The following is a 27,920-nucleotide window of genomic DNA, read 5'->3' on the forward strand; positions in this document are numbered from 1 at the left end:
AATCAAACTACTGTCTTTCATCTTCCTTTACTCTTTACTTCTATTAAAATATTACTTCTTTCATTAAGTATGTAAATAATCTTAATCTATAAGTAATTAATGAAGTATGTAAAAGACAAATTTGTGCGTGCTCTTAAGTTGTATCCGCTCGACATTATTGGCCTACCAACACATTTCAACAAAGCATAAGCCACAAATCTTAGCAGATTTACAGTTATAAGTGAACGTATTACAAAGGTGGCTAGATTTACTCTATCATTTACGGTATGCTGTAAAAGGACAACCGAAACAATAGCTGTTTCAGGCTTGCCCAAGTCCGTATCCGGCGTTACCATTGACAACTGGACGCTACGCTCCTCTCGCGGTCAGCCGCATTGCGCGGTGCTATCAGCTGTTCTATCGGCCGTCCAGCGCGAATAAGCAGAGTGCAAGAGCAGTAGACAACAAACGAACTGACGCCTTTGCAATCGTGCGTTAGAAGTGCAAAGAAATAGCAGGCTTTCTATTGCCATTAAGTGACAACACTTCAACGCGCGTTTGTAACCATAATCGACAAGGATAGGCAACGAGAAAATGAGAGGAAATGTTACAAAATTAACGAAGACGCTTAGAAGATAGGCATCGTTATAATCGCGTATAACAAAACACCTTTCCCCTCTTATTTGGTTTCTAGATAGTCGCCAGTTTTGCTCGGCGCATTTTGTCCTCTATTTGTATTATGACTATTTCTCTAACTCGCGCGCGAGGGTGGTAGGCTTACAGTACGTAGACGACATAACGCTATTGACAAAGCAACCATCTATTTGTAACCATTATCGCATCGTTGACGGATCGTTCGTTGTGCATCTATATCGGCTTCAGGCTAGACCTCCTACGTTGTACTTCTTTTTAGCCAGAAAGTTCGTTACGAGTTACTGTCTGGTGAAAAAATCAAGATGCCTGTGACCGTGAGCGATGTTGAGCTGGATGAGTTCTTCCACACCGCCCTTGCACTCGTCAAGGAAGCTGGACAGGTAACTTGAACAAGAAAACAATCATAACTTAATCTTTTATGCTTTTGAGCGTTGATTTAGTACATCGTCACCTGTACGCGTTTAGTTTGTCAGATGCTTCATGAACGCATGCATTACGAATTATGACTGCTTTTATATACTTGGTTGCGTATTTAGAGGACGGACAACGCTCAACTTTACTGCGAAGTGAACCGTTAAAGTGATATACCAGGTTTTTTTTTGAGTGAGAGACAGAACGCGAGGAAGAGTAGTTGCCGAGAACGGAACGCGTGATTTCTTCCAGGGTATCAACTACGTGTCGATCGTTACGTGATGTGAGCTCTCGTCAGCACCATCGTGATCGACAGATCACATTCCCTGAATGATATCCAAATACTCCAGTGATTCCGGTCTGTTGTTGAATGTCGACTTTCAATACAAGACGACAGCGATACGTGCTGCGTCTGTAAAAACGTTTGTTGTCGCTGCATACACATAAAATAATATTGCGTAGCTTTGTTGATTGCAACAGACTGAAAGTCCCTGATGGCTGGCATGTCTGCCTTTGTTCAATGAGGGTGCTGCTGATGTAAGCATTTTTATTTAACTATACTGAAATAACTCGGACCGTTAGGTCCTATATTTAGCGCTATGTACTTACTGGTTCATTATTTCGGTTACTTGTTTAGAAAACGATAATTTCTTGATCGTTGTATACCGATTAAAATACCTGCATAACGAAGATGGCGATACAGCACGCTTTCTTTTTTTAACCTATATATTGTTCTTATGGTTTAAATAAGATTAATGCGTTCAAGGAAAGATAGCATGCTGTCATTATAAAGAACGTTTTCGTAGTAGTACGGTAGTAACGTGTTTTCCAGCTAATGTTAGGGACGCGTAGTCTAGGTTCGAATCCCGTCGTAGACACCGCATTGTTTTGTGATAGGCTGGGAGCCAGTCGCCTGAAGCAAGGTTTAGCGGCTCAAGTATCGAATGTAAAACTAGAAAGATAAAGAACGTTATCTGCGTTCCCGGTAGCTTCGAGCAGCGAAGGGTGAGATTTTATCTCAGTTCCTTGTCACAAACACGATTCTAGAGCCCTTAATGTAGTGCATCGGACTCATGTGTTACGTAATTTGTACACAAATTATGGCAAAGTAACAATTTTCGTTGTTATTGTTGCGTAACTTTAATTTTTCGGTTGCCCATTTGCAAAATATTCTTTGACAGGAAATTGCCTCAGTATTTAATAATGGTTTACATAAGGGATGTTTCTTTTTTCAACTTACTTCTGAAATTTTGTTGAAATGTATGCTGTACTAATTCGTTATTACCGATGTTACGTTATGGTTTTCCTCGCGCGGTAGACTAGATTTAAGCCATAAAAGTTCCGATAATCTTATTTATGTAGGACGTTAAAAGAAAAAAACTCTTTAGCTATATCTTATGAGTACGCGAAATTAGTTGGAGCTAGCCCGATCCGTGGCCTTCGCCCTGTGCCTGGTTTGTCTCGGGATTTATCCGATTTGTTGATGTTACATCCAATCGAATATTAGCTGTAGTATGTATAAATCGATAGTTATCCCATTTCACATGCCCTGCTTTAGCTAGCCCGTTATCCTTCTGTATTTTTCTCATAAACCTGTTGTAATATATTTGTCAGGAAGCTCAGTCAAGCCTAGATTTGTGACGCTTGTAATATATTGGCTTCTGGTGGATATATTCAATGCAATTACAAAACTTCTTCAGCGTTGGCGATTGACTCTGTTTCCGGAACACACGTGAATGAGGCCGGCCGGAGCCATTCTTTGAGAAACTCACGTGTTCGAATTGGGTTTCTGTGAACCTTTGATAAACGATGTTATTGATATAGTTTGCTAACCTATTGATTCTGTTCTTGGGACGTTACCGAGGCTAAAATAATTAATTTTTTTTTATAAGACTTCGTATATTGAAACAAATTTAATTCTTTGCGCGAAACATGGCCAATGTTTGTGTTTTTTTATCTCTTCCTTTTTTTATAATAAGTAGTTGCGTAGGCAGTAGGACTTTTTCTACAGAAATCAACTATCCGTTTGCCTTTTTAGCCTTCGGGTTGACGTTCATTAGAAATTTACTCAAATACTTACTCGAATAGCATTGTCACTCCCGCTTAAACACTTTAGGTCACTTAAACAATACGACCAACAGTGTTTTGGTCGATGTCACTTAAGGATATCCGTTTAAGTATTGGTATATGTATTGCGTTTTGAATAAATTCGTCGAAAGCTATCGATTGGCTTCCACGTTAAACAGTTCAATAAGTTTTCATGCTTTAAATAATATTTTCCACCCGAAAACTGAAATCTACGTATGTAAACACGTACTGCATTTCGATTCAGCTCATTGAAAGCTTCCGATTGGAACTAAAAGTACTCATTTACATAAATTTTTGTGTAAGATGTTTTCATTGAAGTGTTATGTAAGAGAAACAAAACTACCGTATTTGATGTTTGGCCCTTTTTACGCCAAAGTATCAATTTTTGATTATAAGAAGATATGTTGTATTTTCACTCAGTTCATCAAGATCTACCGCATGGGACAAAGAATTGGAGTCAACAAGATAGTACCTTGTGTAGAAAAAATGTGTTTTTTTTTAAAAAATATTTTGGGTTTTTTTTTGAAAAATCTATCAGAGAACAAGTTTGAAAGGCAAATTGTTCAACCAAAATATTCGCGACAGGTTTCCACTTGAGATTTAATAGAAATTCGCTCAAAAAAAGCACTTAAAGATATCTCAAAACCCATTTTCACCCAACTGTCACATAGGCGAAGCAAACCTTTCACCCAATTTTTACCTCTTTTCATATTGAAATATCTAAATTAGGTTCGTCGAGACCTATTGATTGGTGCTAAATAGAAAAAATTTACATCTTTGTCCTTCGGCGGGTGTTTTCAACCCCCCAAAACTGAGATTTAAGTATAAGGACATACATTACATTTTGATTCAGCTCGACGAAGGCTTTCGGTTGGTAGCAAGAACGATTTCCTGCATAGATCTCCATGTAAACATTCGGTTACCATTTTGTTAGAAAGAAAATGTTTCAATAAAAGCACCACCAAAAGATAACTCAGGTTAGCTCCCATAAATACGTAAAAGAGATTTTCGGGAAAAAATGGCTTAAAATAAATTTGAAAAGGACAGACAATTGGTTCAAATTGACGTTACCTTTTATATTATGGAAAAAACAAACCCCCATCCCCATATCGGAAATAGTGTTTATCCAATCGGTTTTATTTTACGCATAGCTCTAGTCCTAACGCAGCGCAGCAATCCAAAAATCGGTCCGACACGACCTCTTCAAAAGGTCGATTCGGGTCGAGCAGACAAAAAATCAAATAGAGAGTTTCAATATATAATATGTAGATAGATTACGAGATTACACGATGTCTGCTCTGTAATGCAATCTTAATTCATTTTAACCATATACACATTCACATATACATATATGCATTCAATACCTTCTTCAATTCGGATAGCGCGTAGTAGTATACATTTACTTTATAATGTAGTTCTTTGCGCTACAAATTTACATCACTTAATAATATCGGTACTCCAAAGGGACGTCAAAAAGAACAACTCTAGGAGAGCTTGTTATAACGCCCGTCAAAATTTATATGAGTGTCACAATTAAACCTACTATACAATATCATTCAGAAAGCCTTTGTAAGTTTACTTCGTTAAACAAATGTTATAAAAAAATGTTGTTTATTCAATAGAAGATAATTTCAAACATAACTAATGAAGCACACCATACAAAACTTAGGCAATTATTTAAAATACAATTAAATAACGCCTTCACGCCTCGAGTTAAGGTAGAGACACATAGCCTACGCGATACGAACAATTGTAGGCCGAATTCTGATAGCCACTAAAAATATCTATGATTGAAAAAGGCTTATGAAGATGATAATGACAAAGATCAAGGAGTAAGTCTCGTGAAAAGATTTTTGTACTCAATGTAAACGTAGCACTATTATAGGAGAAGCGGCAGCAACAATATTTTTTGGTGACCATTTTTTTTATTTAGCAAAGTTCATCAAAATATTTCTGTGCAATCCAAACGAAAATTATTGTTTTTTATTTGTTTGTAAATATATTTAATTACGACTGCATAAGGGACGGAGCCCTTGGTATTTACTAAGTGCATTTCAAGTGCTATAGTTACATATATGTGAACAACCCATCTTCGATGAATCTTATCTTTGGCTTTACGCAATAGTAAGACATTTCCAAATTGATTTTAATTGACTTTTAGACGGTGAGGACTGCAGTGCAAAAGGAGAAAAAAGTCGAAACGAAAGCGGGATTCGCGGACCTCGTCACAGACACGGACAAAGGCGTTGAAAAGCTAATAATCGGGAACATTTCTGCTAAATTCCCAGACCACAAGTATGTTATAGGCTACCCCTATATGAAAATAGATTTAGTAAAAATTCACTTTCTTTCTGTCTTGATTAGCGCTGTGCAAAAACACATTCGAGTGGCGCATGAGCTTTTCATTATTAAAATAAAAAAGTGTTCTCATATGTATGATAAGTGTATTTTATCTGTTATTACAATGACGACTATAATATATATATATATATATATATATATATAATAGAGAAACCGTCTTTATTTTTTTAATTGCAAACCATCAAAGTCTGTCTATTTGGGTCTTGCTTTATTGTCGTGTATAACCATTGCTGCACTCAACAAGGCAGCTCCGGGCGTAAACGCTTATTCACGTATTTTGTTATCTCTAATTAGGTTTATTGGTGAAGAGTCTACCGTGGAGGGTTGCAAGCACGACCTTACGGATGCTCCAACATGGATAATCGATCCAGTTGATGGGACGACGAACTTTGTTCACACGTACGTACCTATGTAGCGTCTGAATACTCCTTCTACCCCATAAAAATGTGTATATTGCGGAAATTTTCCCGCCTGGGACCTATTTGTGTACCGTTTATCACTAAACATTTAGCAGTTATTATATATTGTTGATATTATATTATTAAATGCAGTGAGATTTCTAAAATATTTATGTCTATCCTGCCGGTGGTTAACAGGTTCCCAATGGTTGCTGTCTCCGTTGGCTTAGCTGTTAATAAAGATATCGTGCTTGGTATTATCTATAACCCAATTCTCGATCTTCTATACACGGCTCGAAAAGGCAAAGGAGCCTTTGTCAATGATTCTAAACTTAAGGTGCGTTTCCCATAGCTCTACACAATTTGCTCAGAACAGAATCGCTCATAACATATAACACACATTCGTTTTATTTTCCCTTTATGTATACGAGGATGTATACCAAAGGATTTATTGTGAATTTGTGTTGAAGAAACACCGCATTATTTGACAGTTGCATTGAATTCTGTTACAGATTTTTCTTTTGCTTCATCAATCCACTCCTGTTTTAAACTGGTAGGACTATGAACACATCGCAAATATCCTGTTTCCAAATATTGATACCTTAATTACACACAACAAAATCACCGTTTGTTAGAAAACTCGTTTCATTCATGTGACTGAGCTTTGAGTATCGGCTACGGTCGAGTGCATACCATTTATAGAACCTCAGAGTAAGGCACAAGTATTATATATTTTGTTTGCATTGTTTAAATCAAGATAGATATTACTGATTGAGCTTAGTGCACTGTTACTGCTTATGCCAATTTGTTACGATAACTTTGAATTGTAATTTTAAAAACTACTATATTTTCTGTTAATAGAATACAGTCGTCGTTTTTTTTATAGAATTTAGTTGTTGAAATTTAGAAGTTATGAGAACTTTAAGTTATGATTAATAATTTAGAGAGCATTTTTGAAAAAACACATATACGAGATTATCTTGAAACAATTTTGTCATTCATCTGTGTCAACCGCCTTTTGCACGGCATATTTTTGCTGCTTTATTGCGTTAATTCTTTGAGCTTCCTTTTTTCTAGGGTCGGTTATTTCTAGCTGGTAGACTTGGTAACTTAATATAATGGAATGAGAAAGCTGTTGTCAACGGTAACTAGGCCTATATTTGAATCCACTTCAATCCAATTGTACATTCGTTGTCCCTTTTTCTTGGGGAACCCAAACACCACCCCAATAGCGACGCTACAACTGGCAGCGACACACTGGCTGCAGAGTTCAAAGAAATCCGTATATTTGAAACAGCAGAAGGTTGTCCTCTGGAAAGGGACCAATTTTCAACTAAGGAACAACTAACTTGGTCACTGCAGGCATCGTGTGTCATCGCCTAATAAAATCTCGTCAATCAAATCGCTGGAATGTTCTCATCTTGTGATACCATACTCTGAAAATCTCAGCGAAAGCGATGCTGCGTTAAGAGTTTTTCGTCCTGGAAATGACTCAGGCGATCGACAGTTAACGCTCAAGGAAGGCAGCGGAACCGGACAGGATTAGTGATTAACACTTTAGGGCTGCGCAGGACCGATTCGTTCAACGAATGGCTTCGTTCCAGACTGCTGGCGGGATGCAACACTTTTCGCTGTCCCGAAAGGCGTAAACGAGCCAGGCCGACCGACGTCGTAGCGCCGAATCGCAAACAACAGCGTCTGCTATAAACTTCCTTCTTACCTGCTGGCAAGAAAGCTAAACATGTTCCTGAGGAGTGTGATATCCAAGGAGCAACACAGGCTTGGAAGAAGCCATTTGACTGGAATGGCATGTAAGATTTTAAGTGCCGATACGAAGGATCTAGTCTTTAGCGTCCTCGCTGACAGCGACGTTCCTACGAATGTCTTTAATTAACAGCAACTACACTCAACGAGAAGGGTCTTGGAGCTGCCAATGTTTCGTCAGATTTCAAGTGCGGCCCAGGGAAATAACTAAAGGCCTTTCCTTTTCTCGGTCTTGCTTGAGGAACTTCCCGAAAAAGTGTGTAAGCCCAAAATACTTCTTTACGTAAACGATTGAGTTATTGATGAGAGCAGTCTCTTCGATTTGCAGTGCACTCTAATCAGATCCCATTTCACGACCTCGGCTAACCACCGCCATATGTTAGTCGATCTACCTACTCAGAGTTACTGAGTGTCTCCATAGTTTATTACAGAAAAAGGCCCTGATAGTTTCGTCCTTAGTGCTTGGTCTCCAACAGTTGGTCCTCTTAACCGCATTGCGATCTTTCGACCTGAAATTTGGACAGCTTGCCACTTGCCGGACGAACTTGTGCTGAGATTATTTCACAGTGGAGAATCTTAAACGTTTGAGACGAACAAGAGGCTCGTTTCTCAAAAGAGCGATTTCCACTACCACTTATCCAGACCACAGAAATTTTACTAACTTGACGAATATTGAGTTTGTATCGTGTATAGACGACCTTGTGATTTGTATGATACTCTTCGCCGCCCACAAATTCAACCGCTGACCAATATGACTCGGAAATTAATCGAAGAATAGACCATAATATAGCGTACAGTGTATAATACAATCATAGGTAGGTCTTAAATAAATAGCCGTAAACCTTAAGTCGACTATTCGAGGAACCATCTTATAACACTGGCTTCAGCTAAGGTCGTGAATCCGTCATATGATAAGATATAAACGTTAGAATAGCAAGTTGTCATAAACGTAAATATTTCAGGTCTTTGAAATGCAACCTGATGAAGGCAAATAAATTAGGTCGATTTATTGAATCTCCGCCCTATTGTAAACGACCTCCTCATTATAGGGTGTGACAGTTGTTCATGTCTACGGACGGCTGACTACATTGAACTCTATTACACTGATTGAACTAATACATTTTGACGACGCCGATTTAGACTATTTTTTATTCTAATAAATGCGGTTTTTACCTATTCATATTATTAGTATGAACCCTGTAATCGCACTCCATTGTGATATCTGCATATTTAGGCTTGTGGGTTTGGCGCCATATGACTTATGTATGCGCCTACACGCTGTTGGCCATATCGTATTCTACCGTAGAAGTCTAGCCGGTCGTACATTGCGAGCTGCAGCTCAAGAGCGTGTTCCTATTTGGTTCGTATTTAGTTGTAAGCCCATTAGATAAGAAAGGATGACGTAAAACGAGAGAGTAAGTAAATAAGTAAGCCTCGTAGAGCTAGCAACGAGCTTCCAAATTATAAGAAACAGCTCTTACTAAAATGATGAAGCCAAAACCTCAATGTTTTAATTATGTCATTTTATAATGAGCCATTGGGCGGTAGCTCGTATCATTGAGTGCAAAGGTTTTGCGTTTAACCATTGCGATTGCTGCTAATTGCCAAGGCGTTAATTTTTCTTTTGGTTAATATTTTTTCTCAATACGTGTTACAAAATGCTATAAACAATTCTTTCTTCTCTTGTCTAGTTTTGTCGGTTTCGCCAGTACCGCTGGTGGTGTCTGAGCGTTATGCGCATAACGTTGGGCATACCGTTATGCCTATCCTAGTTCGCCGATCTAATGTCCTGTACTTCGGGTTCTCTGGCCAAAATTGCCGATCCTTATCCTTTGGCTATCACTATGAATCCAGCGCGGAATACCTACTATTTGCATTCTTGGTAGCACTGAGCATTTTCTAACGTTCTTGAAGAGGTAAAGAGCAGCTGGATAAAGGGATGAACGCACTTTTGCACGGCTGGTTAGAAACCTTTGGCTAACTTGTAAATATATATATAGCGCTATCGAGAAATATATAGAAATATTACAGAAATAAAGATGACACCTAGCATAGAAAAAAACGCTCCACTACAGCGAGCTCAGTAAACGTAATCCGTAAGCAGCGTAAAAACAGTAAAAACTCAAGAGATAATCTTCGTACTGTCAAAACCTTTACTAGCGGTACGTCATTTACTAATTAATGAGAATAATTCGTATTTCAGAAATTATGATATTGATAATATACGATCAATTAAATGAAAATAATTAAAGATAAATTTGTGTTCCACAAAGACATTATTAGTAATTGTATAAAAGAATAATCAAGCCTGACACTACGTTCTAAACCGGTGAACAAACACATCAGTTTAACGAGAGCGAGATAGGGAAGTGTAGGCGTTCGAACATAAGGTATTCGTATACGTAAAATTTTATTGAAATGCTTTTAAGCGCTAGGGCACATGCGAACGCTAAGGTTTTGGGTACTTAGATCATTAAGGTCAACATGTCTCCGGGTGGCCTGGCTGATATCCCTGGTTTATTTGTATTATGTTTCGGAAAACTACAGTTTGTTTAACATATTGGCAGCCCGTTACAGTCGCCTTAGATGCTAAAGGTGCCAGTTCAACAAAATTACGCAATTCGGGTACAAACATAAATTTAAGAGTTAAGCTGCTTTTGTATTAGGCTGAATAGCACGTCAGCATGTCTCCGAGTGACGCTATTTTCACCGTTAACTATTTCTGACCTTTTATTCAATTTAAAACGCTGGTGCATTTTTGCAGCCGAATCCACCATTACGATTAGGAAGGTATATACCTTGCATTTCTATGAAGCGAGTACATGAAATTAGATATATATACTAACAGAAACCAAACGATCATTGTGATATCTTGGAAGGAACTTGTGCTCGGATGTAGTAATTAAAGCTTAGCAGCTGACAAATAAAGAAATCATTTCTAGTGTCCCAGTTGTTTATGAGGAGGGAACCCCACTCTACGATTAGTGATATAGTACTCCGTATTTCCGAACGTAATCCTCGCTAGCGGTCCGTGCCTTAAATATTACTTGCCATATATATTTTAGGACCCTTATAATCATATGACTCTTATTTGTGCATTCGTGCAAAACTTGATTAAATGTATTGTTCTTCTATAATATTTTTTTTGCCCATTTCATAAGAACTTATCTTCTAAGGCGGCCTGTATCTTTAATTAGAATCACACAAATTTACCACTTAATAACTAATAATAATAACCATTATTATCTCGACAAAGATTCATTTTTGGGGAACCATGGATTTCGTATTTGGTACCATTATTTTTCTAGCCAGAATTCAAAAGGTTCGTCTATCTAGGGCCGATAAGTATTCTTTTGCATTCTATCGAACGTCAGGGGCAGGTATAGAAAAGACATTTTCATAATTTTGCAATCAGTTTGCAGCAGTTTGGCATATCGCTAAGTTACTTTTCAAGATTAATTTGAGCTAATGAACACTAATATGCTGCGTTACGTTACATGACAACCTCAGGGGCTATACTGGCCGGGATGAGGTGGGACTATATTAACTGGTGTCATATAGGGTATAGATGATAGAGAAGATCACGTCATTACCAATTGTCAATTTGAAAAAGAAACCTTACAATGTAACTCGGTGTAGCGCCCACACGTGTGTAAATGTTATTATAAGGTGAGCCATTGGCACTAATGGTTATGCAGCATTATCCTACTATGTTAGAAGGGTAGCTTTTTTTGAAAAATAACAGTTTTTTGCGGTAGTTTTTGAATGACCATCTTTCTTTATGCTGAATCATCAGTGGGGCTCTGGCAACACAATTCCACCTTGCGAAGCCATATGGGTAGTAATAATAATATAAAAAATAAAGGAAGTATATATCTTTTATTGATATATGGCACAACTTCTATTACAGGTATCTAACTGCAAGAAGCTGGACAAGGCGATTGTTATGTGTGAAGCTGGCAGCGGACGCGCGGAAGAAAGGGTGCATATGGTTTTCGAAAACATGAAGGTACACGAAAGCGCTACTTGTCACATGCTTAGCCATACACATGTTGTTCAAAATTAGCGTAATTCTCATCTCGCGATGACTAGTACAAAGGCCAAGCGTTTGCAGGGCAAACGTAGCAACTAGTCACACTACAACGCATCCATAACCAAAATAGATATGACCATATACGTATATCGATATATCTATCTATGATGATTAAAATGGAGTAGGGTCCTTATCTAGTTAGAGTAAAATTATAAGAAAGGTATTTCATTACCTTTCTTATAATTTCTGTTTCAGCCGTTTTAGTTTTCATCTGCATCTATGTATGTTTGAATCTGAAGGGACCCCGATATGCGAAAAATGTCCTTACAATTTCCCCAACTATCAGTATTCACTTGAACGTGTCAGTCGAGTTGAAGCCTTCTCCGGCTTAGAAACGCATACCATTAACATATGGCCTACAACAACTGATGCATTGTAGTTATAGAAGTTACCGTTAAGTAGCTGCTTTGCCTTTTCGTTGATTTGTAGAAATGACTGTCAATGCAAGCCGATAATGGTTTGTTTATGCTAATATTGACTGCCGCTGCGCCGTCACAAGCTGAACTCGGTGCTTGGGTAAAGTAATGCAGAATAACTTAATCAAGCGGATAGTAATATACGTTGAAGTCGAGGCGATAGAAAAAAAAACTAAGTAATCTTGAGATATAGTACAGGACGGCCTTCCGATACCATTGGCTCAATCAACAATATGAATGCAATAGAGCCGCCATGTCTACGTGTTGTGTTTCGTCTAAGAAGTTGGGAAAGCTGCTGATGAAAAAACGTTTGTTACGTGAACATTATCTTGGTCGTCGTAAAAGTTGGTCTTTCTGGCTAGCAGTTAAAAAAGGCGGAAACTATACCCCAGCTTCATTGTTGATAACTGGAGGCGATCATCGCTTTTCTAGCCTTGACATCTTCCTCCTCGCTGAATAATGAATGTTTAGAGATGTTAGACAGACATGTCTGATTTCAGCTTAAGTTTCTTAGCCTGAAGCATTTGGAAGAATATATATGTATATATATGATCCATTCGTAATTACTACAATGGATGTTTTTCTACGAGAATTTCACTTGCGGATTTTCTAGCTTTGTTCATGATTACTACAGAATAAATTGTTGTGCAATACCTTGCAGCGCTTATACATAACGTTATGGCGCATAATAACGGGCCGTCTTAGCCGGTACTAGTTTAAGTCATCCATTCGAATTGTCGCGGTCGCAGTGACTACTTTGCCCATAGTAAAGAAATGCTAACAAATGTAGTACTGACAATTTATTCGTTCTTATTTTCAGTAACAACAGGTGCATTGGTCAGATGCCGAAGTTATGCTTGAGCTTATTATCTGATGTTTTCGAACTTGAATCAGTATACGACCGCGATGGAACGTATAGAGAGCATAAATATTCCTGTTGTTTTTCTAATTTGTTCGACGTCACTGCAGACTAACAGTCGCAGCAGTTACCATTGGCGCAATCGTGGTTCTAGAAAGTAGCGATCATACGTTCATAGAACCTGTGAACGTAAATGCAAGTAACTGCAATTGACTAATCATTTTAAGACCGAGTTGTTAGTGTGCTGTACATTTCGATGTTTAGCATACAAACAAACGGAACGATTTTCCATATTCTCTCGATGCTGGTATTTTTCGACCTAGCAAATGGACTGTCGCGGTTTACATACGCAGACAAGCGGAATATTGTATAAGGTAGATATGTAACAGCAATTTATCTGGAATATATGCGCAGTTTAGGTATCATACTTTAACCATTTAGGGATTAGAAAAATGAACGCTTTCAAACACAATCCAGGTAGGGTATAATGTATTGTATTTAAACCCCGCCTTGGACGGCCTAATCAACGCTTAGTTTTGACAACTTTCTCTGGTAGCCACCAGAAAAGAGTTGGGCTTTTCAGAACCGTTTATTCATATAAAGCAGCCTTAGCGATAGCTGAAACATCTGCTTAGCTTCTATTTGTATCTTTGATTATGTTAATGGGTTTAGTGAAAAAAAATCTATACATATTCGAATTATTATCAGTTAGTTAAAATATGCGGATTGGCTAAAGCATTATATGACAAAAAAAACATAAAGGTAACAATTAAATTAAAGGCTGACGACCTTAGAGACCGATAAAAACCGTTCGAAGCAACGGGGGCTCGACTTCCTAGGTTCGCTGAAACTGAACCCAGGCCAATGGAGCTACTAGGCTCATATTTTGTTGATTTTTATGCGACCAGAATGTCATCAACGTTTCCCTAATGACTATGCAGTAAACGGGTTCACACTGTTGAATGTTCTGTGAATATTCTTATTGGGTAGTTAGTAGTAATATTTCCACCGAGACGGAATCGGTATACGGCTATATTATGGTGGCTGTATGTATCTGTTTCTAGAAATAACGTGCGACAGTTCGAATCGGAATGTTTACTTAATTCTCAAGTGTCTATAGCTTATCGAATCCTGGTATCAATCGAATTTTGATGGTCACCTCGAGATTAGACCAATTGATGCGTCTTTTTCGCAGTTCACATTTGATAAGATGAACTTGGAGCCTCTGCCCGACTGGCTGTACTTTTTTTCAGATCTCTGCTGCAAGCGCGCGCTTGATAATCCACTGAGATTCCCTGAAGGGATTTTGCCGATAAATCTTGAGCTCGATAAATTTGCCCAGCTCCGTACGGCCATGCACGAATGTTTAGATCGGTTCACGGAAGTGGTTGCGGTAGGACGTGAAGTCAACGGGAAGTGAGCAATCCGCATAGTAAAAAGAAGGAGCTCAGGAGGCTAATTGATAACGGTTATAGGAGGGATCGGATACTGTCCCGTAATAAACGAGTTTTCTGCGATAGGATAAGACACAGCCAAAGACGCTCAGACTGCAATACAGTTCGACTAGAAGGCGTTGCGTATGGCAAAAGACGAAGATGCAAGCAGTCAGCAACATCATAAGCAATTCCTTCAACTTGGCTTCACTGTTGTCAGCGCTTTGCTTTCATCCCCAGTCTCTAAGTACGTTGACGAAGATATTAATAATGAAGCTGTTGTAAGGACAACCTCTGATAGGTTCTCCGCGCTAATGGATAATATGGATGCACCTGTCGACTATGTTCCATGAAACTGCAAAATAAGCCAGTTGTTGTTTGAGATGGGCTTCTAACTTGGCGAAATAGGATGCGCGGATGAAGAATTTATCATACTAGCTAGAGGTGAATTACGTATCTCCGATGCAATGAAACTAACCGATGGATATCTACAGTCGATGGGGGCGTGGATGTTGAAATAGGATTGATCGATATCATGCGCTATTACAGAAATCAGTTTGCCGTTGATGATATTTGTGATTGGGTTGAATGTTTTGCTTCTTTTTGCGAAGATAAAGATGCTTTTCCATTTGAGTCTTTGTCGTTTTCCAATCGTCACCAGCATGGGCAACGGATTCGTGCAGGTTCTACTCCAGAAAATAAAATTTAATGTTTTTGCGGGTGAGCGTCGGTCGAAGCGAGCGAAATGACACACGTTTTAATAACCACGAGCTTAAAAAGGTAAAAAATGTAATAATCAAGCTTGCAAACTCGTTTGTTGCTCATAACAAACACGCCTTTACGCCGTGTGCTAATCGCCGAGTGCAGTCAGAACCTAGTATCGTCTTCGCACGCGCAGTTTTAGAAAAAAAATAGACTCTCCGACCTTTTCCTCGTCGTATATGAAAAGGCTATGCCAGGGAATCACTTGAACTAGAAAGATTTTTCGATAACTCTTGCCATGACGGTGCCGCTCGGTTTCGTAGACCTGACACAGTGACTCCAGACATCTCCAGGCAAAAAAGAAAAAAATGCTGAAGTAAACCGGCGTGCTTTGCTGCTGTTCCAGGAGAACATCAAAAACAAAGAAAATCTTCGCGATGAGACACTTAAACGAGTCGTTCTAGCTTAGTGATTCAGATCGAGGTACGTCAGTATCTCGACACACATGGTGAACGAAAGCAAACAGTAAGGATCCAGCGTATACAGTATAGTCCTCTGACTGGGCATTGTTTAGGTGGACATCGAAACCGGTAGAAACAAATACGCCTTAAAAGGAACTGTAATTAGCGGCACAAAGCCTAGGAAGTACCTTGAAGCGCGTTTTGCGCAGACCGGGCTAGTTATAGCTGGGATCTCTGCTGCTACGGCTACCACCGTTGACCTCAGCTAGTTGACCCAAACGTACTCCCTGTATACCACTGACGCTCTATATTAGACGAAATGCTGAGATGCAGCGTTCAGTCGCAATTACTTGTTGGATCCAGAGAGTTTATTAGTTACCTAAGATCGAAGTATCGGCGTAAATCCAAGACTCTTAAGCTGGTCAGTGACGGTCGTGAGTCTTAACAGGATCTTCCAATTCTCAAGTTGTTCTCTCCACTTATATGAGTCATGCGCTTTCTCGATATGATTGCAAAGGTAAAAATAATAGATCATAAACAGACTGATTTAAGAGATAGAGGATATGAGAGCTCTTTCGGGACACAGCGCAGTAAAAGGAAATCCATGACAGGTGCTATTCAGAGTTTTAGCAAAGGCACACCTCATGTACGTCAGAAAACTCATCCGATCAGAAACTACTCATCCTGTGAGATGTTAAAAATGCTTTTAACTCAATCAAGTAGAAGGTGGCAGTGAAAGTCTAAGACAGGAAAGGTATAGCACCGTCCCTACAAAGAATTATGCTGTCATCGTTGTACAACAGACACCACTAAAGGTGAATGTAGAGGAAACGAAGGCAACGATTGAGGTTTTCCGAAATTCGCGCTAGCCCCAAGCCTTTAGAATCTGCATACGATGGTATCTGGGAGATATCTGATATTTTGGAGGGAGTTGAACACATCGCTTGTCCGAATAATTCAGTTCTTCGAATTTCTCTGAAGAGAGAAATGTATGAGACGCCAAGCTTTACTGAAGCCTTGATGGAGAGGAGCTACCTCAAGATGGCTTAGGAGAAACGTGAAGTAGAAAATAAACATGACGTAATCGAACTCATCATTGGGGGTAAAAAAATACATATTAAAAAAGGGCGACGTATCTGGAAGCCATCATGGATATCAGGTTATCGGGTGTGGCATATATAGCGTACGCAGCGGGTAAGGCGCTCAGATCAGCACATACGCTAGCCAGACTAGTACCGAAGGTAAAAGAACAATATGAAGAAACGAGATACTTTCTGGTGTCGATAACAGAGTCGGTTGCGCTCTAGGGATCGCCAATATGTACCTCTGGTACGTGCTTCGGCAGCATAGGCTTAAGCTTTAGGCCAGCCCAGAAAATTATAGTAACGAAGTTAGCTAAAATTGGAGGTAGTACGAGATTGTACCGCAATAAGAATGATAGTCGTCAGTGACAGTTCCTCTAAGGAAGCATTTTTCTAATTCGTGTAAATCCAATGAACTCGAAAGAGTTCATCGAAAGAGTTGTTCCAGACAAGATTCGGTCGATCAGGGTTAACTCATGGAACAGTTCTCAATCTTCAGCCAGTCTCAGTCCTTTTTGCAATTGGTAATCTATGTGTAATTGATTTACCTATTTTCGTAGTTTGAGTATTGAACTAGTGGAATCTAATCTAAATTTTTGTGCCCACCCATACGGATCCTGAGTAAGCGAGTTTCAATACCCGTCGTTTTTAAAGTTTTCCCGTCGACATTTTAAAGGATATGACTGATTATAATTCCTTCTTTCAAGTTTAAATTACATGTAGTCTCAAATAGACAAAATTCTCAAAAGAACAGTCACCTTGTTTTAAATGGAGGTCCATTGGTATCTCTAGACAGTAGTTCTCTAGGTGCCGATATCCTGACTACAACCGGCGCACGTGAGACTACTTCGGGTCCGCCTTTGTATTCTGTAGTGCCCCTTAAGAGGAAACTATCTCAGTTGTTAACAACCCGAGCGTCCATTTCTAATTCTATTTACTAACTTTATTGTTTAAAGCTTACCGTGCTTAAAATGTAGAGTTTCTTACTAAGCTTAAAGAAACCTTTGCCGTATGTAATTTTTGTCCCTGATGGGACCGTTCCCGTTTCTTATAAGAGCCTTATTACAAAGCCTTCTGCTGTTATTGATTCTATTCTAGAACGATCTGCTCCCGATCTTCATTAGCTAACCCAGTCTACAAAAAAGGCGTAAACTCTTCAAGAAAAAAATAGTAGTCAGCTATATTGTAGCTTACTTGCTATCGAAACAACAATATGGATTCGCGAAAGGTAAATTGTCAGCAAATCAGCTTGTCGCAGTGATATAAGACTCGCCTCTGTTTCAAAATTACGATGGCTCTAAAGTTTTTGGCCGATTTTATAATGTGTAATTAATTGAGAAGCCTGTTAAACTGGGAGTAGATCCCCGCTCGATGAGCTGGATAAGAAGTGATCTGGCAAATTGAACTTTTGGTGCTTAAACAATGACATGCACAAATCAAAGGGAGCACATCCCAAAAGTGTGCCTCGTTGTTATTGTCTTTTTTTACCATCTTTACTTTCGATATAAAGCATATTTTTCTAGTGGAGTCTCTATGATTTAAAGCTGTACGATCCCCTCAGCAATGGTGACGACCGCTTGTTGCAGTAGTAATGATTACCGATGCTGTGTCCGCATGGTGCTACGATCATCCCTCTGTGAAAATATATGGCTATATATCCTCAAAATGAAATCATGTGATTATTTCTGAAATGAACTCGGTGAGGGGTCTAGGAATCGCGATGGCGCTAGAGCTTGAATTTGATTTTCGTTCTGACGAAATCGTTAAGGCAGCGACCGTTACCGTTGGTCTCATTTTAGATGGTTTTGAACCAAGAATTCACCTTTTTTTTATATTCATCTTTATTAAATTATCGTTGTTCTCAAATATTGTTATAAAATGTGATTACTCATACAAGAGTAAACACGTTAGCGGCATTTAGCGAGTGTTTCTAAAAAGTAACGTAGATAAAACTAGTCTGCCCCTTTAGCATATATCTCAGTTGCATTTTTAGGTAGCTTCTTAAACCTGTTATTCGGTAACACGTCATCTTACGTTGTCACACACCGCAATGAGGAAACTGAAAGCTTAATAATAATAACATGTTTTCATGGAGAGTTGTCTGTGAACAATATTATCTGTACGGTAATTATACAGAATACTACCCTATAATGTTTGCCATTCCTTACATCGTTAAATTATAGTAGATGTATTAGGAATTTCCCTTCCTTAATGCAAACAAGGTAACATTGACTTAGCTAATGGTTGGCTACTAAAAGAAGGGGCAGCGCAAAATTTGTATACAAAGCTCCCCATGTTAAATAAAGCTTGTAACTTTCTACCTTATGTTTAATCATTTTACTTCTTCGTAAACTCTTTTTAGTTTGTCTACCGATTATGTTTACCTTTATTAATGCTAAATAATAGCCAATTCATATATAGTTCAATCATTGTGCAACATCTTCTCTGCTTAGAGGAAACGATTACTGCGCCGTATCTTACAATACAGCCAAACAATTTATCGTGCGTTGAAAACAATGAACCTTATAGTGGCAACTTGTCACTTAACGATACTGTGGCGGTGGATCAAAGAAAGCATCGTGTAGAATATCCAAGATGCGATACCCTGACCTTTGATATGCTACATTAATTTTCCATGAGAAGTGCCCTAAATAGAGATTCCCATAGCGAAATATCTTCCTTACATAAAGAAAAAAACAAACAGAAAAGGCAATTATCTTCTTTTCATGATTTGTCAGCTGAGCGATCCGCGTGAGATACTCACCAATTAGCCCTGCATGGCATCGCTTAGTCAAAAATATTTGTAATTGTTCCTCTCGTCGCACTTCGATTTGATGCTGAAGATTGGTGCTTTAATAGCATGCTTTCATGGAGTGCCTAAGGAGTATTCATGTCGGATATTTAGGACCCTATGTAAAAGCTACTAGAGTTGTATCCTAGCGATACACGTTGCAACGGCCAGGATGATGCGCCTTACTTTTTTCACATCTGTTTGTTACCAAGAAAACATAACGATAACGTGAATCTTTGCAGCCAGTCACGTTTGGCCAATAAAAAGTCTACTTGCGACGTGGTTTTCATTTTTGTTACAATTATCGATGGACCACATCCGCAGCGACTTGCTCCTGCGAAAGTTCGCCGGTCTCATACACCCTAAGCCCGTCCTGAATCCGCGACCATTTATGGTGCCTAGTTGATGAGCTGCTATATTAGTCAATAGCATTGAGCCAAGAAATCCTGTCCAAGCGATCGATGAAGTTCCGGCGTTTCAATCTTATTGCATGGAACAGAGCATCGGGAAAAATGATAACCAACTGGCGAACACCACTGTATATACGTAAAATTGGACAAAACAGTAACAGCATAAAAATAGAAAAATAAACTCAAAGCTAAGTTTCTTTCTCGCTTACCTGTTACTGCCGTAGAGTAAAACAAAAAAAATTGTGACATACATTTGTGAATAATGTGAACAGCTGCGAATGCGTAAACGTAACCGCAGATATTGTACGATATGAGTAAATAATGTATGATACGATTATTTCAACAAGTGGTTTACAACCTGTTAAGTTCTTTAAGTATTCTCTTTAGCTGCTTGCATTTTTTTTTTACTTACTACAAATTTGGTCTTATTTAAATTCGTTTTTATTCCAGAATCTGATGCGATCTTGCAGACGATTGGTAACAACTGTGAGAGTAGACAAAGATGAACCTATAGGTGGTACCAAATACGGTATTCACATACAGAACGCCTACTGCCTTTCTCATTGTTAAGTATTGTCGTATGATTTGACGTTTAGGTCTTCAGTTCAGCTTTACACGACACAAACAAAATAAACACAACACATTAGCTATTTTCGAAATTAGGCTTCGCATGATACCGATTCGAATTATGGCTAATGCGTGAAATCGTCGTTACAGACCAGCCCAGCTTTATAAGGGCCGATGCTTTTAGTGTTCTAATTAAAAACAGACGTAATATATAAATTATAAATATACATAGAAGTCTTTCTGGTTTTCGCATAGTTTGTTCAGTTGCTATAATAGAACATAATTAGCAGGGCATCGCGATCAGCTATTTTGAAGTGTTTTTTTTTCTTTTGATTAGAGTAAAGTCTTAATTGCGCTAGCCAACAATACTCACCTGCTGATTTTGCGTTAGCGTCTGGCAAAGAGACACCTGCACTTAGAGTATGAGGAGCGATCCGATTCGATAGCGTAGCGCTCAACATCAAGAATTGCCACATGCGTTCTATTTATACGTTTTTCTACGTATACGTATATTTACATAGATACGGTTCTTGTAAATCAATCACTTTATAGATAATCTCTGTGTCGTATAATTAGGATTAGCTAAAGTCAAATTGTAATAGACGTGATCCGAATGTGACTGAACAGCTTCGTATTGTTTCCGGAAATCGTTTCCGGAAAACACAATCCCTTCATACTTAGTATTCGCTTCGTCTGCATAGGGCAACGAGATGACTGGATGAAGCTTTTTACCCATTCCCATCACAAGCGTTAGCCCACATAACGAGCACGAATGCAACACACACACGTGCGTCTTCTATAACAATTAGATAGAGGAGTATTATTTTTTGACTGGTACAAAATCATTTTTAGAGGTTTCCGCCATAGAGTTTCACACCGCAAACACGAGGTTGACCGACGACTACATAGGGGAAATAATGTTAAAAGAAAAAAAATAACTTTTATTTACGATCTTCTTTTACTTGTCGACTAGTCCTGCCGCTGATCGAACGCTTTTGTATCCATTTACTGTGACGTTATGGTTTATCGTTGTACTGTTTAATGTTACTTTTTTAAACATTTGCCTGTGTTCGCTGGAAGCGTACGATGCTGCAGTGGTATTCGCATTGGTTGATTAAGTGCATTTGAAACTAGCCGTTTTTCGAAACAGTCTCGGACCCGCCATTCGTTTTCTGTCGACTTTCGTCTGGGGGTACAACTCGCTGTCCCCATTGTCGTCCTATTGTATCGCCTGTTGTTACGGCAAAAATGAATACAGCAACTGTTGCCGATCTATGCTATTAGGTCGCTTAAAATACGGGTGCGAAATTTATACTATTGTTATTGTTATCGTAAAAAGTAGTTTTGTTCAGTCATAGTCGTCTAACGACGGAAAGTGCTTTGGCCGGTTGTACAGCCAGGACAAATGTATCAGCTGAGTTTCCTCTTTGACTAAGACGATTACTTTCGCTGTTGGCCTTAATGAGATTAAAAGTAAATCGCGTTTTTATTATGATAACTGGGAAGTAAGGACCTCCTGTTAGAAAATAGGAAAGAGTAATTATCTACCGGTAACCACCATGTGCCCCTTCGCGCATGGTACAGGGCATAAAACCAGAGTGAACACGAACAGCAGAGGCGTTGTTTCATGATCTTTAACTTTGATTTAGTCCAACGTTATTTAACTATGGTGATTCGTGAATACATTTCGTACTTAAAAATCATGTATTTATTTAGTTAAACTCGACGGATAAACTGGCCGGTGCATCCTAAATACGAAACAGATTTCGGACACATATTTATTTCGAATTAGACAAATTCTGTGATGAGAATGAACATTGATAATGAGATCTTAATTGTAAATTATGTTTTAACTCAACGGTTTTTTTTTCGAGATACAACCTGCATCCTAGAAGTTCCAATAGATATTTGGAAACATCTATTAGAATTTGTCAAATGTGTAATTAACGAATAATTAATTCCTACTTCTTTATAACGCAGAGGCCGAAACAATCGTTGCGATGTACTAGAAGGCTTGCTTTGCTAGCACAACATATCCGTTTTTGTGTGTATGCGTTATGACTTACATTTTCCTACAAGTGAAATAGGCTCGAGTAGGTTTTAAGCGAAAAAATCAATCGTTTCAAAGGTTTCAACAAAAAAAAAAAAGACAATTTCAGAAGATTTGGTGATCTACCAAAGCTTAACGATGCTAAAAACAAAATGTAGCTACTAAACGAGTACTTCGCCTTCGCGTTTCTACACGCTTAATACGTTTCTGCATATTTCTTTCTAATGTGATTCAAACGTTACTACTTACACAATCATCTAGTTGTTAGTGATGTTAGTCGTTCGCCTCGTGTTTAACTCATATTTTCGGTACGAAAATGTGTCTGTACGTCTTGTAAGTGGGGAAATACAAAGCTCTCGTTAATAGGTGAAAAGTTAACTTGGAAATTTCAGGTAGAACAAAAGGGCTTATAAAGATCTCGGGAGAAATATTTGAACACAGGGTGCCTATAAACGACGAATCATTAGTATGATATTTAGATGATATTATTGCAAAAAGCGAAAAGTTTTCTTATTATACCTATGCTTTTAGAAAGACTATCAGCCATATTACAGTATATGTCTCTTAACATTGCATTGGTTAGTCATGCGTTGAATAGGCGCTTTTGATTGTAAGATCCATTGTAAAACATATATAGATACTTGTCACTTCTGCATGTTGACTTCCTGTGTTGACACAAACAAAAAATGTAAATAAATGTCATTAAAGAAAATCGTATACTTACTTCGATGTAATAGACCATAAACGTTAACATTGCTTCGTAGTCTTTCGCAATGCAGGGTAAGTTGGTTAGGGTCAATAAGCAATACTCATATCTGTTTTTTTTGTTATCGGGACTCATCTAATTCAGGCTTGAATATAACACAAGCAGGATTTCATGGAAAGAGGAACTTTTCTATCCCAGCCTTGCTTTCAATTAAATGTTGCACTTCCATTCCAGAATATTCTGTCTCGTGCCCACGGTATTCGTTCCCTGGGATCCGCATGCATGAATATGGTTATGGTTGCTGGGGGCAATGCGGACGCTTACCAGGAATTTGGACTCCATTGTTGGGACATGGCGGCTGCAAAGCTAATCGTAGAGGAAGCCGGGGGCGTCGTGATGGACATGAACGGTAAGTGGCAGCAGCACTACCTCGCATGATAATCTCTCTCTCTCTCTCTATATATATATATATATATATATATCCTTCTGCTTAATCCAGAAAGTAATTAAGGCATGGCGTTAAAATGTGGCGACGACATTAAGTGACCAAGCTGTGTGCTTGTTGTACTAACTATTTATATGAGTCCTTTGAAAATTTCTTTTCAAGATAGCGTCTGTCGCCACGTGGCAGTAAAGTTTGGATGGTATCCTGTCTACGGCTATTCAGGCAGGTTTCTTATCCATTAAAGATTTACACGTGGAATAGGCCACATGCGTTTCTAACTGGCCTGGAGTCAATACATGGGGAACCTATTTTTTACTCAGTTCCCGCATTCTTACGTTACCTATGAAATGCCAGTTATGGCCGACATAGTCCTAAAACTTTGAGCTCTTCTTCTGTGAAAAGCCTCCTTGATTACCGCAATGCGTTCGTCCTTCGGATCTTGGCATCTGGTAATTTCGTCGCTGGTCGTCAACACTCCAATATCAAAATATTTTTTTTGTCTAATGTGTTCTACATTCTCCGATAAATTACCGCATCGCTGTGGCGTCCGAAAAACAAATATTTGGCCTCTGAAGGCTGTTTTTCCTTTTAGACTTACGTCTCCGGAAGTAAACAACCGGTTTCTACTCACCAGTTTCTAGAAGTCCGGACTGTTTACCAGCCGGATTTCGTTTATCATTTTCGCTTGGAACGGCCTGATATATCTACCAGTCTATTCCTACTCAGAGTTGCTTGGTGACTAGCAGAGACCATAAATATTAATAGACGATCGCCGTATAATAGCTGATGATAAATCAATATTAGAAAATTTTAGATCATTTGATGAGCATTAAGGTCGACTTAAAAAAATACGACACTTTTATTGTAACCACCTTCCTGTCAATGACATATATATTTTATTTTTTTTTTATTTTATTCTCAACCAGTAAAACAGTCTGTGTACAAGCAGTTAAAGCTGCGGCCGATACCTTGTACCGTCCTTACCTTTTGAATATGCAATGGCAATGTACTTTTGAGGTCATCTACATGCAGATGTTGAATAGATCAGTCGCGTCAACGATGATCTGCTCTGTACATTTAGTTTAAAGGATAAAGCAGACCCAGATGGTAAACCGGTTTCACTTTCTTTTATGCGCTGTGATCTTCATCTGTCATGGCAGATGTCATCCTGAAGATTAACCACAGTATGCTACTACCAGAGCCGCGAAGAAAGCTTGCATTGATACTTCAAGGAAACTCCATAGTTTAAAAATTATCTCTCATGCACGCGTTTTTTCTGGACTTGACCTTTGCAGTGGCGTAGAGATACAGGATGCCTATAAACTTGTATCTTTTAACCTTTGTGAATTAAGCACGTCCTTTGCACGCAAGCTACATTGTTCATTTTTCCTGGGAGAGAATAGGTGAAGCTGTAGCTCGATAATAATTTCGCAAAGGTCTTAAAACCTTCATTTTTGTGAGATTTACGAAGGATTCTAGTCATTTATGTACCTAGCAGTTTTCACTTCATATAATATGTTCTGTTTTTCGTTTTATACATACTTAGCTCAAATGAAATGTGCACGATCTATTCAGTGTTCATCCAGGTACATGTTAAGCGTTCTCTAGAAAAAGCGGAGAAATTTAAACAAACACGGTGTTTAAAAAATGTAAGCTAACTAAAATCGGAAAATTCCATCTCGAACTGAAGTCCTGGCCGAATTTGAAAGTATTTGGACGACCCACCGTACTCGAAATATGCTTTACTACCCCATAAGTAACAACGACCTGTTTGATCTGAGCTGAATAAATCTTAGGACAACTAGTGGTTTGTTTCGCCCATTTAGCCCATTTTCTCGACACGCACAATACGTAATGGTCCGAGGCACAGAAGCAACAAATGATCATAGTTCATCAATAAAGCGATCGTAAACAAATCATTTCAACTGTCAGGGTGTAACCCTATTTTGTGAGTCTTACTCGAAACGAAATGTCATAATTCATGCCTGTCATGAACCGAAAAATTGTATAAATAATTAAAGAAAGCCAACTGATAAGTCGATTTCGACTTAGCTGATTTTTGGCCGATACTGGTTACCTACTCACACCGTCCCATCAAATCCGTCCGTGCTTTAATTTGCAGCTACAACATTTGGTCTATTTACATTGCCACTATGATTATCTTAAGCAAATTTTCCTATTATATTCTAATATAGAACTAAGTATTTTTAGGCTATTGATATAGCCTTTATAATAAGTGTGCTAAATTTGTTGACTAGAAGTAATGGTGGTGTGACACAATATTGGCTATACATGATTATATGGATCGTTTATTACCGCTGGCTTGATTACAGTATAGTTTAACAGAAAGCTATATTGTATCAAACGTCATCGCGTTACGTACAGAATCTTCCATTTGTCAGCTCGAAATAAAAGAAAACGTAACTGAAAAGGAGTACGCAACACACGGCCCTACTAGAAGTTAAACAATGCAATAGTTGTTGATTAAACAGTGTTAGACGCGTCGTATTGAAGCAATGGCTAGAAAGCGGAAAATCCATTGCCGACAGCGCCTCCGCCTGCCCCTTCGTGCGATGCGCCAAAGCTTATCACTCCGTAAGAAAATATATTCTACCAGTGTCACATGATCGTGCCCTAAACTACCCTAACAATGATGAAGATCATTTCGCATTATATATTGGCCCGCAAAGCTTCCCGACTATATAAGTAGGTTCCAGTTGTCTGATATTTTCTTCGCGAGAAACATCTGTAAAAATAAGTTCGACGCTTATAACCTTAAAGCCGTCGAGGTGTGACAGGCAACATGTGTTGCCTGTCACACCTCGACGTGTGTTGCAACCCAGCTAAACTTTCTCAGCGGCTCTAGCTAACTTAACCGCTGTCAGAAGTTCGTACTTTCTGCGTTGAAAACACAGACTATACTTGATATATAATACATTTGTGACATTCGCCCATTGGAAATCTCTATGAAAATGCCAATTGGACGAATAAAATTAAGCAGCATCTGACGCATTCGAATACATAGATACGACTAACTCAGTATTCTTCCTAACGTTCTTGCGACCCTGATGAAGCGCAGGTGATCCCATCGATATCATGAACCGGCGTGTCCTGTGTGCTTCGACTCCTGAACTCGCCCAACAAATCATAAAACTGGTCCAATACATCGACTATGAAAGAGATTAAAAACAGGTAAATGGATGTTTCCGCAGAGCTGCCTTGTTGCAGAAGTTGGCTGTTGCAGATAATGACTGTTGTAGAAGACATCACAGCAGATTGCTCAACATAATAGGACACAGCTTTTTTCCTATTACTCCTACTCGGTATCACCGTTCTACATAGCATCGTTTGTTGCTTTAATTAAGAATTCATATATAATACGGCTACATAGGCGCATACTCTATCTATGTGTGCCATTGGATAATATGACAGAACTTCAATGGGTACTTCATAGGCAGCATTAGAGTGTCCTAATAGCGATATAATGATATATGCGTATGTATGTGTCTAGCCATATTTATTGAACCAAACGATATTATGGGGCAATTAATCATGTGTTTTTATATGGCGCGGTGCTCATGCTATCATCAAGATTCAATCTGATGACGAGTAATAATCACATAAACACCTATTCGCTAGATTAGATAAATATATCTGAGCAAATAGTGGTGTCCATAAAAATAGATACGGTTGCTTCACATCTTTTTGTTCATCAGAAATGGAAAGTCTTTTGCATGCAAATCGAAATAACGCTTCTCTATTCAAGTACGTACTTTCTAGGTCCATACTTGGACAATTACCAAATAGTTTGATTTTTAATCATAGGTAATCAAGTCAGCTTGTCTTAAGAAGTTTTATGTAATGTTTAAAGGCGGTACTAGAAGTTATTCTATTGAGAAGATAAACGATTTCTACATTTCAGATCTTTCATGCGCGTCGTTTGTTCAAGATAGCTATTTACGAAATCTTCAGCTGGCAACAATTGCACGGTATCTTAGAAACTGAGCCGGAATAAGCGGGCGTGTTGGTTGTCCTGGACACTGACGACAAGCTGGATCGACAATTAAACTTGATGTGATGAAATAAAAAATTACGAATTAACAATGTCACCTTTGGCCTATATGATGACCGCAAATTGTCCTGTACTATTTAATTAAAGAGATGCGTAGGTTTGCACGCATGGAGTGTGTAGCATGACTAACACACGTAGTAATAAATTGATGTGGCGTACTAGCTTTTTTGAATAATCT

The 27,920-nt window shown here is 38.6% G+C and overlaps 1 protein-coding gene across 4 annotated transcripts; it reads left to right on the top strand.

Annotated features, from left to right (window-relative positions):
* The first annotated feature begins 393 nt into the window (after nt 1-393).
* LOC111252105 (inositol monophosphatase 1-like) lies at nt 394-27,908 on the top strand. 4 transcript variants are annotated; one of them, XM_086990809.1, is made up of 9 exons: nt 397-1,013; nt 5,294-5,427; nt 5,788-5,892; nt 6,090-6,228; nt 11,566-11,664; nt 23,460-23,634; nt 23,833-23,892; nt 26,750-26,862; nt 27,593-27,908. In XM_086990809.1, the coding sequence occupies exons 1-8, from the start codon at nt 936-938 to the stop codon at nt 26,854-26,856; spliced, it is 897 nt and encodes a 298-aa protein (XP_086846935.1). In that variant the 5' UTR covers nt 397-935; the 3' UTR covers nt 26,857-26,862; nt 27,593-27,908. The 4 variants fall into 4 exon arrangements, 3 of the variants coding, with proteins under 3 accessions (XP_022665286.1, XP_086846935.1, XP_086846936.1); XR_015328945.1 differs by lacking the exon at nt 23,833-23,892 and having other exon boundaries at nt 399-1,013; nt 26,745-26,862; XM_086990810.1 differs by lacking the exon at nt 23,833-23,892 and having other exon boundaries at nt 401-1,013.
* The last annotated feature ends 12 nt before the right edge of the window (nt 27,909-27,920 follow it).

The sequence above is a fragment of the Varroa destructor genome, unplaced genomic scaffold (genome assembly GCF_002443255.2).
Source record: "Varroa destructor unplaced genomic scaffold, Vdes_3.0 BEIS01000005.1, whole genome shotgun sequence".
Lineage (NCBI taxonomy): Eukaryota > Metazoa > Arthropoda > Arachnida > Mesostigmata > Varroidae > Varroa > Varroa destructor.